This window comes from Pan troglodytes, chromosome 2 (assembly GCF_028858775.2).
Source record: "Pan troglodytes isolate AG18354 chromosome 2, NHGRI_mPanTro3-v2.0_pri, whole genome shotgun sequence".
NCBI classification, from domain to species: Eukaryota; Metazoa; Chordata; class Mammalia; order Primates; family Hominidae; genus Pan; species Pan troglodytes.
This window is the reverse complement of record NC_086015.1, coordinates 30,690,172-30,703,090: the sequence shown is the minus strand read 5'-3', so window position 1 is coordinate 30,703,090 and position 12,919 is coordinate 30,690,172. Positions and strand designations below refer to the sequence as shown.

The window sequence follows — 12,919 nt, the reverse complement described above, 5'->3', positions numbered from 1 at the left end:
CATCTTTTTTGGTGAATTCTAGTTACAGCATGCCACACCCTAATCTCCTGAATAAAAAGCTCAGACATTACCTAGGTTTTTCAAGAAACAGGTCCACACATGTGTGGAGATGTAGAAGGTGCTAGAAGGGCAGAGGTTCCAGCTTATTACAACTCTCAGGTCAAAAATTACACAAGAAATGTAATAAATGACATTAACAGGAGCTCAGTCATTTTCTTGCAAGGTGATAAGTGGTTATAGTTTTTGATATAAAGCCTTCATTAAAGGATGTCTTCAAATAAAATTAACTCCATTCTTTTCTGACAACCAATATAAAAGATTTGAGACCATTTATTCTGTGATACAGTTTAAATCAAACCTATTTTTGGCTAGATCAGTTTCAACTTGACAGTGAAACTATGTTTCTGGCTAGAATAATTAAGCTGGTTTTACAAAGCCTCATTGACTCCATGTATTTTAATCATGAGCTTCATAATCATTAAATTTAAGGGCCAGAGCACAATAACTACAAAAATGATGATAATGATAGACAGACAGATAGGGAGATAGATAGATAGATAGATAGATAGATAGATAGATAGATAGCATCTAACATATGCCTGATTGCATCTCCCAAGCATCTCTCAAATTCACCTACTTTCTGTCTCCACTGCCACAACTCTGGTCTATGCCTCTAGCTTTTGTTCACCTGGAATTAGTGCAATAAATACCTGGGCTACTTATATCCAATTTTCCCCCCACTCTTGACAATTCATTCTGAATGCTGCTGCCAGTTAGCTTTCAGAAATACAAAGTTGATCACACACTCCCATCTCAGCTTGAAGCTCTTCAAAGGATTGCAGTGGGGTGGAGTGGCGGGTTAGAAGGATGTTGTTTCCAGGAATTCAAGATAAGAGAGGTAGGAACCTAGTGGGTTATGAGTATGTAGACAAGAGATTATTCCAGAAAACTGGACAAGGTTGATCTGGAAGGGCCATATCAGCATGAAGGGGTCTGGCCTGAACATTATTGAGAGGGGCATAGGGAGTTATTAAATGTATCTCAACAATGTGCATAATATGTCGCTTTTATATGAAATTTTAGAAACATATGTGCAGGGAGAGAGAAGAGGTCTAAAAGAAAGCACAGAATAGGAAAGAATACTTATTTCTTAGTGGCTTTGGAATAATTTATAATTTCTCCTAGTGTCTTTTAATATTGCTCTCATTTTCTACATGATTTTATACCCTCCAATTTTTAAACATTGAAGTTATTTTTGTTCTGTAAGCAAACTAAAACAAAAGCAAAAGTCCTGAGCTCTTTTTTTTTTTTTTACCACTCCACAAGGCAAATTAAAATACCGAGTTAATTGGGCCCCTCTGCACTTGTCTCTTATTAGCTAAATCTCTGGCCCAATGAACTGTTTCCTAATAGGCTTCCCACTGTCTCTGGTTTCCAAATTTCTTGCCTGAAGAAGTCTTTTTGAGTCTCTTACTGGCAGAACCATAGCCCCTGCTAGCTGAGCCGAGCCAGCTGTGATTATCATTGACCGAATGGTAAGCCAATTGTAATTACAGTGTTTTTGTTACTCTTTGAGAGGAAAGGGACAACAGCCATCATTTACAATCCTGGTCAGAGTTTTCAGATCTCCCAACCTCAGAAGTGATCGTTGGAGTTGTAAACAGAGCCAATCTACTGTGAAAATTGCTGGAAGGGAATTAATAAAGCCTTCTCATTTTTTTCCCCTGTTTTTAAGGAAAACTATTTTAATGGGTATTTGGGATTTTTATCTCTGAGGAAAATTCCTAATGAACCTGGGCCAGGGGGTAGAATAAGAATTCAAATATAATTAAATGCAGATAATTATATAATTCTCCCAATTGAGATATTTCATGATATATGGCTATTTCCCCTTTAAAATAGTTATCTGGAAATAGAGGCAGCATGATCTAATCATGTATTCATTTTTTCTCATTTGTTCTCATGTATCTACACATAAGTTCTCATTTCTCAGAGGTACGATACATGCTTCTCAGCACAGGGCATTTCCAAAAGACAGAGGTAGATCTGTTTCAAAGGCAAAGTTGCCCCTGAAAACTAAGGACAACACAGAAAGATACACATATAGCACTCAAAATGGGATGGCATTAATTGATCATTTGCACTTCCTACAATTTTCCCATATTGCCTACTAAGAAAACCTTCCAAAAGTCCTTGGAGAAAAAGGGTTAATACGGTGTAGTAGTTTGCTGGAATGTCATAACTAAATAATAGCACAGACTGCGTGGATTAAATACCAGAAATTCATTTTCTCAGCTCTTTTGAAGCTAGAAGTTCAAGATCAAAGTGCTGGCATGTTTGCTTTCTTCTGAGGCCTCTCTCCTTGTCTTGCAGATGGCTGACTTCTCACTGAGCCTTTGAACACTTACATCCTTGGTGACTCTCTGTGTGTCCTATTCACCTTTCTTAAGATATCAGTCAGATTGGATTAGGGACCACTCTAATAGCTTCACTTTTGACTTATCTCTTTAAAGGCACTGTTTCAAAATACAGTCACATTCTGAGGCACTAGGGCTTAGGGCTTCAACATATTACTTTTTGTCATAATTCAGCCCGTCATATATAGCATCAGTTGGAAAGCACAAATTGACAAAATGAAACAATAAAGCAACTAAGATATTATTCGCTCTCTTATAACAATAGCAACAGTGATAAGATAATCTTCCAAATCTGAGTAAACAGATAAATATGGGCCTTTTTCACTCCAAAGAAAACCAAGAAGCTGCTCAAGCCAGATCATTACTCTTCTTCTTGCAATTGCCTGATGCCTCTCCAAAGGTGTTCATGCCTCATAAATGAAAAGTGGACGGAACATGAGCTTTGGTGTCAACTGAATTTTCTGTAAGTCCCAGCTCTCTTACCAGGGAACACCTTGGGCAAGTAACTTAGCATCTCTGGGTCTCAGTTCCCTCATTTGAAAAATAATGCTCTCATCCACTCTACCTCCCTCCTTCCAAGGTGAATGGGGATCAAATTAGCAAAAGCTACTGGGGGGCTGTGAGATTGGGAGACTTGTGTCTGATCTTGAATCTTGGTGATCAAGGCATAGTTTCATAGCAAAGGATAAATGGATATCCAATATTTCTGGAACATGAAACCAAGTTTGAGGAAACAAATTATAAGAAATCAGAACTTGAGCAATATAGAATATTAAATGAGTCTGGGAACTATCTATAAATTTGAGAGAAATGTAAAAGACAGCAAATAAATGTCATTTTCTTCTTTATTTCATTACATAAAGGATTTGAGAGATGGTAAATAAATACTTATAATAAAATGGGAACATACAAATAACAAATTTAAAATAATCAGAATAACTAATGACTTAAATGAAATAGCCAAAAGTAGAGGAAATTGGGCTACAGCTAGATGGGCTGTGAGGTTGTATATCTGAAGCATAGATTTGTTTTTCTCATGATATTCCTAGGATGTAAGGCAAAACAGGGAACATTATTATGGGCTCACATGACACTCACTCTTCCCGAAGGAACAGAGTTCACTTTTTTTTTTTTTATGGCAGCAAAGTTTTGCCAAGTGCAATGTTCCAGAAAAAATTTCTAGTGCAGGATGCTTTATGGGTCAGTGTTGGTATCCTGACTAATCACTAAATCTTCAGAAGAAGGGAGATTAACAGAAAAGACAGAGGCATGAACCCAACCTCCAGAGATCTTAGTTTAGTAGATCTGGGTAACGCATTCATACTTATATTTTTCAAAGACTTTCTCAATATGTCTGATCATTAGCCAGGTTTGGAAAGTATTGATGTAGGGTATATTCAGGTGACTTAGGTTGGGTTCTCCCGAAAAGTGGGCAATGAGATGAAATTTGAATGCAAAGAGTTTATTTAGGAAGTGTTTCCCAAAGTTTTATTTGGGAAACACCAAAAGGGAAGTAGAAAAGTGAGACAAGGGAAGAAAGACAGCAAGAATTCATCCCTCACAAAGCCCATTATTTTGATGTATGAGTTGAGCTTCATTCTGCTGGGGAAACTCTGCAACATGGGGTAGAATGTATGCTTCCAAGAGTGAGGGGTCTGGGTGTTTATACACCAAGTTCTTAGTAGTCATCGGTTGAGGATTGCACCTGAAAGGTGCAACTCGCCAGCATTCCAAACCTGCTATGTAAGTGGCAAAATGTGCCATGGTGGCCACAGAAAACCCTCAGGCAAGTGGAGGCAGGAGGTGCCAGTTGGAATTTGGCTGGTGTACATGCAGATGGTAGGACTGAAGGCACATGTGGCTGCCAGTGATACCACCCTCCTGAACATCCCCACCATCCCATGAGCAACCTTGAAATAAAAGTCATCATTCCCATGATTGAAAACTATATGTACATCTGCCCCATCCAGGAGCCTAGTTTACTTTAGGTGTATGTGGGATTTCAGAGCTGGGCCTAAAGGGATGGGTATAAAAAAGGGATAAACCACAGTGGTCCCCAAACACCAAGCTCTGCTAACTAGCTGAGTGAGCTAAGACTTGCTTTGTTCTTTAGAACCTCACTTCCCTCTTGTGCAAATTAAGAAAAATGTCTTTCCCTATCCTCCTCCACTTATCATGTCTTAAGATGAGACTTCATAAAATGAAAGGACTAGGCAATGTGACATTGGTGGAGCAAAGGGCTTTGCAGATAGCTAACTGGCTCTGCTCTTGCAGGATGCTTTCTAAGTTTTAGTTTCCTCATCTGTAAAATGAGAAAAATAATATCTACTTGATAATAAATGTTGTGAGAACTAGGAAAGATGGAAACAGAATCTTGCACTGTGCCAAATAAATGATAACCATTGTTAGGGAAAGGTGGAATTATTTGATAAGAGATTCTTTATCTGTGGCTTATGCACAGGATTCCTCAGTTCATGTGAATATAAAAAGTCTTGTTAATGGTGAAGTGCTGAAAATATCAGTTTAAGTCAGTCCTGTTTGTCCTCCTAAAGACTTACTCCAGGCAACACTTTTCTGAGATTTTCTTCTTCCTTTCTCGTATCTCATTCACCTCTTCTCACAGCAGTTGGCTCCTGTGGGAGCCCAAGAACTGGCAGGGCTGTCTGTGGGAGTGAAAGACTTTGAGGGAAGACCAGCATCTTTTAGACATTTTCCTTCAGAAGAAATGCAGACAATCCCAAGGAAGCCGGCTTTCTGTGAATTAACCTCATCCTACTCCCCATGGGTCATTTTCTTTGGAAATCTATTCAACAGTCGATGTCATTAGCACAACAGATTGCTTGTTAATTCTTGGACCAACAGCCAGATTTCAGATTGCCTTTTGTTTTACAAACTCTTCTTTGTAAGAAAATAAAAATAAAACGAATAAAACAAAAAAAAAATGAGGTTTTGGTTCCAACCCCAGAGAGACCCACAATGTATTCATTTCAGGCCTAGCTTTTGAGGTCAGATCCAGAGAACTCCTGCCATTTGGATGCCTGGACATCTACAGGGAAAGAAAAAAAAATACGTCGATTCTTTTTTGTAAATGGTAAGCAAAATGCAGAACATTTTCCAGCCAAAGAAGAAATACAACTTACGAAATTGATCAACTCAGTTGCCACTAGTGAGTGACAAGTGTAAATGTTTGCACTCAACTTGGAGACAGCCTTAAAAATATATCTAGTAATTTCCCCAGAAACCTGAAACTTAGGCCATCCCTAGGCCAAATTTGGCAGGTACACTTTGTTTTCAATGTTTCCAGCATCTGTTTTCCTGATGTTTTCAGAACCCAATTCCATGTTACCCCAATGTGCATGCAGACACACACACACACACACACACTCACACACATGGTTCTTAAGTGATCCTCACTAGCTTCTTGTTCTTTTCCTATTGAAGAGATTATAGCCATAAAACTAGTGGCTTTCCTTTTTACTGTCATCCACCAATGAAACCATGAGACTCTATGTTCACCTTGTGGCCTCTACAGCATAATTTCCCTGAGTTGGATGAAAAAGTCTTGGACCTTGAGGAGTGCCCCTGGCTGAGGGTATGTAGCCCACTAAGTCATTTGGCACATTTGGGACCATCCATATCATGAGTGTGGGCAAATGTGGGATGAGGAATGCAGATCTTCCTTTTTTTTTTTTTTTTTTTTTTTTGGCGAATTCTGATTCACCTATTTGGACTTCAGAATGAGTTGGACAGGACATTTACAAATGTGTGGTAATTGAGATTGCCTCTGGTTTGCTTTGTCTGGGTCAGACCCAATCAACTTGACAGATGAGTGATACCACTTTGGGAAGCCAAGCTGACAAGAGCTCTGGAAATGGAGAAGGGCATCATTTATGAACAGTCATTCTCCTCCTGCCAAGCAGGGATGCACTCGATCACTTGTGGTTTATGTTGTTACTCAAGGAAACAAATGCTAATCAACTCTCCCTCTCCAGCAACTTGCACCAGGATTATTTTCTCCATCTCTCCACTGGGAAGCCAGGTCATGCTCAACATGGAGCATGTTATCTGGGGTCTATTTTAAAAGGCAAACTGATCTCCTCATCCTATCTTGAAAGAACAAGAGGGTTTTTGGAATCATAAATTTTCTTTACTATGACTCTGTGACAATGTGGGAGCCTTACATGCCTTTTGAATCCTCAAGGAAACTTGCTGATGGCCAGTGACATTTTCATGGTGTATATTGTTATGTTATTGTTTCTTTGTTGATTGGGAAACAATTTATCAAGAGAGGAAATTAGTGTACTTTAAGGGATACTGGTTGGGGAACGTGAGGACACGGGTGCTAATCTGCAAGCCTGCAAGGGTTTCAATTTCAACACCTGTAAAATAAGTAGGTAAGCTCATCCCTAAGACTCTCCCAGCCCTAACAATCTAGGAATTCACCTAGCTGTAGTAACAAAAACATTTAATTAAGCAGAATTTTCCACTTCCTGCCTCTGCCAGATAGATGAGAGAACTTACTATACGAATTGAAAGTATTAAGCCAATAAGAAAAACCTACCCACATCTGAGACTGCCTTATGTTTGTTGATGTCAGGACAAGAGTTATTGTGAAGAATCAGAGAAGGACGTAAAAAAGAACAATGCGTACCTGGCAGATTTTGTATATCATTGCATTACAATTTGCCAAAGTGTTCTTGAAAGCTAAATCTTCCATTACATAACTTTTCATTACTTTGTTAAAAATGTTCCAGTTGGGTTGGCATGTTTTCCGATTTTCCTTGCTTCAAAGATAAGCACATTGTCAAAGATTAGAGTAAAATTCCTAGGTATTTCTGAATTTAAAAGGTTGGGGTTAAGAAAGAGATGCCAAAAGAGAAGGCTGAGAAAAGAAGCGTTATTTAAAATATTTAGAAGGTAAGATAGTGGTAAGATAGTATGTGCCTTGGATAATGAGTTGACAGTTAATTTCAAAAACCTTACAGTCCCAAAATAGGTAGCTCTCCATCTGCAAGGGTTTGGAAAATTAAGGGCCAAGCTGGGATCAAAACTGAAGCATGCATGTTGGGCCTTTTTCTGTGCAGACTTGAGTCTTAGTTCTTTTCACTCATTGGCAGCATATACTATTGGCCTTGGGGGACGCAGCATTCCCACAAGCTGGCAGGAAGAGCGCTTCTTCTCAATTCTGATCACAAATGGGTGCCATAGCCTGGTATTTATTTTAAAATAAAGAAACAAACAAAAGAATTAATTTTCTCCTCCAATGGCTTATACATGATTCATGGCAACCGAACTTAAAGGCTTTTTTTTTTTTAAAAAGCACTTAAGGTGCTGTTAACTAAAAATCTACACATAGAATTCAGGCAGGAGAATTATTAACCTATGACACACCTCTCAGCTCTATGTATATGGAGAATTTCAAAGTGAATATGTGGAAATTTAACTTTCCTGCATCTGAACAAGGATATAACTATGCTTACAAAACTTTTCAGAGATTTTTGCTTTACAAGTACTTTTACTTGAATAATACAATTGACCATTGGGAAAATAAGCTCCCATTAGTGAAGACAAAGATTATTTTGGAAGAAGCAGCCTGGAATGGATTATCTTATTTGTGAAAGTTCTCTAAAATGAACGTGACTCATACACTCAAATAAATACAATTAATTTACCTTTTTAAAGGGTTGTCTTAGCAAAGCCTTGATTTTCCTATTCTTTAGGAAAAAATATGTGTATTTCAGTTCAGTTGGGCATCTTTTCTAGAGTACCCGAAGAGATATATTATACTATTGTCCTCCAGGGGGCGATAAATCTTCAGCAAAGCTTCAGTCTCACTGGAAAAGTGAATTCTCAATTCAGTTCGTAAAAGCAGACAGTCTGGCTTCCTTCTTGCTGGGATGCAGGAATTCTTGGGCCTATATCCTGAATTTTACATCTAGGAGTTACCTCAGACTTCTAGACTAGATCTAACACTTTTAGCAAGTTTGGTGGGGTTGGGGTGAAAAGCCCATGGCCCTGGGGTGTGTGTACCATGAGCAGAGCCTGGCCACAGTGCTCTGCATGCCTCGCCACAGGTCCTGGATTAGCTGACCCTGATTGTCCCTTGCAATAAATAAACATTTAAAGAGACTATTGCTGCCTAGGACCCCTAGGGCTTTCCGAGAGCAGAAATATTAGGCCCAAAGATACCCTAACTTGGGTTGGAGAAGGCTAAGTGTCTCAAAATGGCAGAGGTTCCCTCTTACCTACATAAATCTCACAAAGGGCTATTTTTGTGCTATTTGAAAAATAAAACCATCATGTAGGAGGCTGCAAAACTCTAGGTCTGAGGAATCAGCAACTTTAGGTAGTAAAGTTGATGACCATAAGGCAGCACAGTGGATAAAAGGTTCATAGGTTCTGGAGTTGACAGACTGGGTTTCAATGCCTGCTATGCTTACAAACTCTGTATTAATTACTTAACTCCTGTGTCTCTGATTCTCATTCACAAAAGACTGTCTCATAGGGGAGTTTGTAAGGATTCATTAAGATATTCCAAAGAAAGTACTTGGTGCATAGTAAGTGTTCCATAAATGCCATCAGTTCTATTATTCCTTAGTCTGGAACTGAGATCTCTACTATATAGTTCCAGCCTTGTTTCTCACTTCTTTGCATGGACTCCTTCATCCCAAACACCTCCCTATATGGTATCCCTCTGCTTCTTCTATCTTCCTTGTCTACATCATCACCTTATGAGATCCCACCCAAGTTTATCTGTAATGGTACCTTAAAACCAATAACTTCCACACAATTCCCTACTCTCAAGAACCAAAGGTGCTTTCTCCTATCTCTGGCCAATGACAAGGACACAATATCTTGATTGTATGACAGATGCCAGGAGTATATATATTTTAAAATTCATAGAACTGTGTACTTAACCTAGGTGCTTTTAACTATAAACCAACTCAGTAGGAAGGTAATGTGAAGACCTTTCTTTGGAGACAGAAAGATCTGATTCAAATTTAAGTTCTAATACTTTCTACCTGGCAACTCAATGAATCTCTCTTACTTGAAGTTTTTTTCCTATGTAAGTAGAGCAGCTGTCACTTTCTTCTCTTGTTGTGCGAGTTTACAGACACAATAATAGCATAAAAATGCCTCTCACAGTGCTTGCACCCTGTTGATGCTACATGATTACGAGGACCTTCCTCCCTAGCATAACCATTTCTGTATTTGTCACACACACCTCAGTCCACCAGAAAGTAATCTTGAGTACAGGCTATGTGCTGTCTTTTTTCTTTTCCATTTTGTCCAGCATAGAGCAAAGGTACAATAATTATTTGGATTCAATAGCTAATTATATCTATTTTTGAAGAGTAAATGCCAAAAGGCATCCTGACTTAAGCCTCTGAAGGATGCCACACTTGTGTATAACCACCTAGTAAAGCTCAGTATTTTAGAGTCTGACAGACACTTAACTCGGCCAGTAATTCAGCTATGGCTCCCCAGTGTACAGTAGGGCTTAATAACACATTTTTTCATTGTGATAGTTCTTTGAGTTCATAAAGGTTGTCTGTTTTTCTTTAGAGCAAGTAGAATGACTATACTGTTTTCTTGACCAATAAGTCACTCTGTTTTCCATGGTTCAAAGTTAAGCTTTTATTTGCTTTTAAATTAAAAAAATAAATTTCATTATTAAATAGTGAGATGGATCTAACTAATGTTCAGATAGTAGCTTACTCAGAAATATACCATCGGGGGTACAATTAAGGGGTGGATCACCTAAACTCAAATTATTTATGTTGTAGTGTTTGTTAAAAGTTCAGCAGTGGCGTAATTCAAAAGAAACTGAAATACAAAGTTTCAAATGTTTACAATGGATGGGAGAAGTAAACCACTTATTTCTACTGCAATCGCAAACTACTTTCTTTCTCAATGCCAGTCAGTTTGGACACTATACCACAGTGCTAATATCATCAGGTTCATCTGCTTTCTTTTGCCTGCTTGGCAGAGATTTCAAGTATTCGAGGTGTCTCCGGGCATCCTCCTGATTTTGCCTCACATAATATACCACATATGAGATCACCATAGTGAACCAGCCAAACATGGTGACCAGCATGGCATAATCGGTAGTTTTTTTAGGGAGGTTACAAAGGTCAGCGTCGTTGGCAGCATTGAGGAATGGTCTGCCAGCATGTTCATCCAACACGGACGTTTTACAGATCACGTTGTGGGCTGTCTCATGATTGGACGCCATGCTCCTCAGAACTTGCTGTAGAGTACAGTCGCAGTGCCAGGGGTTGTTGGCAATTCTGGCCCTGGCCTTCAGGTTATTGAAGGCATTTTTGTGCACACTTTGAATCCGATTGTCGGACAAGTCCAGAGTCTGCAAGGTTTCAGCTACTCCTTTGAAGGCATGCTCATCGATAAACTCAATGCCATTTTTGGACAGGTTGAGAACTCTCAGTTGATGGAGGTCCTTAAAAATTTCATTGGGAATAGATGTGATCTGATTGGAGTCCAGATACAGTAAGACTGTTTCAGGAGGAAGATCTCTAGGTATTTCCTTGAGATTTGCATTGCTACAGGTGACATTTAAACCCCCAGAGGAAGAACAAAGACAGCCCTTGGGACACATACTGGCAGAATGAAAGCACAGTATCATAAGAACAAAACTTTGTAGGAGGAGACACATGGAGAGGGAACGGGTTAACCACAGGTCTACCAGATTCATGCTGGAATGTCAGCATAATCACGAGCCCATTCCTCATTTACTCCAACAAGCGTGGTAATGGTTCCAGCCCTGTCCACACTATTGATTTCCTTCTTGCGTGGTTCAAAAGGCTGCAGCTAACACATGTGTCTCTTCATTATTTCTTTCCTTGCTTGGGCACCTAAAGGAAAGGGAAATAGATGCAATTAGTTCCTTTGCAAAGGGAGGTACATTGTAATTAAAGGTGTTCTCAGGTGTCTGGCATTCTGCTTGAGCAGGGGGGTTAGTTATGCAGGTAATTTCCATCAATGCCACTGGGAGTTATCTGCGAAATGGGAGTCTCCTGTTCAAATCCCAGGTGCTGGGGGAGAGAACTGTGAACATATGAAGATATTTCTGAATTCTGTTGCCTGGTTTTCAGTTGGATAGAATGAGAACAAATACTCCCTATTTCTCTGCTGCTCTCCACATCCTGGACCCCTTCGAATTCTACAGAAATAAAATTTAATTATGTCTCTCACCCTTTCTGAGATAACAGATGCATTAATGTAATTTAGTCCTGCACTTGGGCAGCAATGAGAAGTAATACCAATATTTCATGGTTAATGACTATAGACAGGGATATCTGTCATGGCTTTTGAATGGATGCCCAATTTGGAATATTGTCTCTAAAGAAACATCTTACTTGAATTAAGAAAATAATGCATTCCAACAAAATATTGCTAGAGGCTGACAACCAAGAACCTCCAGGATAGTTGGCTTCCTTGTGACCTCTTTAAAGTACATTATACCTGGGAGGATGCTTTTAACTGAATTTCCAGAGGATCCTCTCTCTCTTTTCTAAGGACCATATCCCCTTCCCAATAAATGCTTAAATATGGCACACACCTACATGACTTTTTTATATAACAAGAGAATTAAGAAATACTGTCTTTGAAGACTTCCCCAATAGACTTCACTCTCCATATCTTGCATGTTGCATACATATACTGTTTGTGTTGGCAGGGGCTACAGAAATTGCAAAATTAAGTGATGAACAAATTTATGAAACTTACTCGACAGCAGACAGCAGAGATAAGAATACAAGTTAACTCTCAAAATTACCCTTTAATATAGAGAAGAAAGCACACATCTTTGGGACCAGTTCACAGAGGAGACAAGTGGATCCCAGAGAGATGAGGTTACTTACCCAAGGTCAAACAAACAGATTGAGGTGTAGAGACAGGACTCAAGCCAAAGTCTTTGTTCTGACTCATTAATATCAAAACTCTTTCCACTATCCACACACTCTCTTCCAGTCTCATCTACTCTATAAGTATCCAGCAAGTATTGCTTATTGTGATTTCTGATGCTGTTATGTTGCAGCCCTATCTTTTATGCTATGAATACTGTTCCAAGTTGAGGACCCCATGGAGCTCAAGTGAGGGGCCCCTCTGCATTTTGTAGGGAACCCATGCCTGACTTAGAAGATTCCCTCCCAGGATCTAAGAAACAAGAAGAGCATTCACTCCTCTTACAGCAGTGGACAACAAACAACTTTCTGCATGAGCAACTAATGACTTTCTGAAAACTTATCTTTTATGAAGATCCCAGATGGATAAATATGAAGGGAAATGACTCCAAATGTTACCAAACTCACAGAAGAGAAGATTAATGTGAGCTGAAAACATAATGATCTGGATTGTTAATCATGGAAAAAATGAGATTAGCAACAGCAGAATGGAGCAGACGTGCCTTTGGAAAACTGAGTCCCTTAAATACCAGAGAATGCTAAAGAGAGACCCTAAGCTTACTAAGCCCTCCATCAACA

At 39.1% G+C, this 12,919-nt stretch overlaps 1 protein-coding gene across 7 annotated transcripts in view; it reads right to left on the bottom strand.

The window, feature by feature from the left end:
* Window positions 1-3,244: 3,244 nt before the first annotated feature.
* LRRC3B (leucine rich repeat containing 3B) overlaps window positions 3,245-12,919 on the bottom strand; it is a 94,049-nt gene continuing 84,374 nt past the window's right edge. For 5 of the 7 annotated variants that reach the window (XM_001164973.7, XM_009445037.5, XM_024355353.3 and 2 more), the window contains one exon: window positions 3,245-11,290. In XM_001164973.7, the coding sequence (XP_001164973.1) occupies window positions 10,351-11,130 (780 nt within the window). In that variant the 5' untranslated portion in view covers window positions 11,131-11,290 and the 3' untranslated portion in view covers window positions 3,245-10,350. The remainder of the gene's footprint in view (window positions 11,291-12,919) is intronic. The other 2 variants (XR_010155528.1, XR_001713216.3) reach the window with 2 other exon arrangements.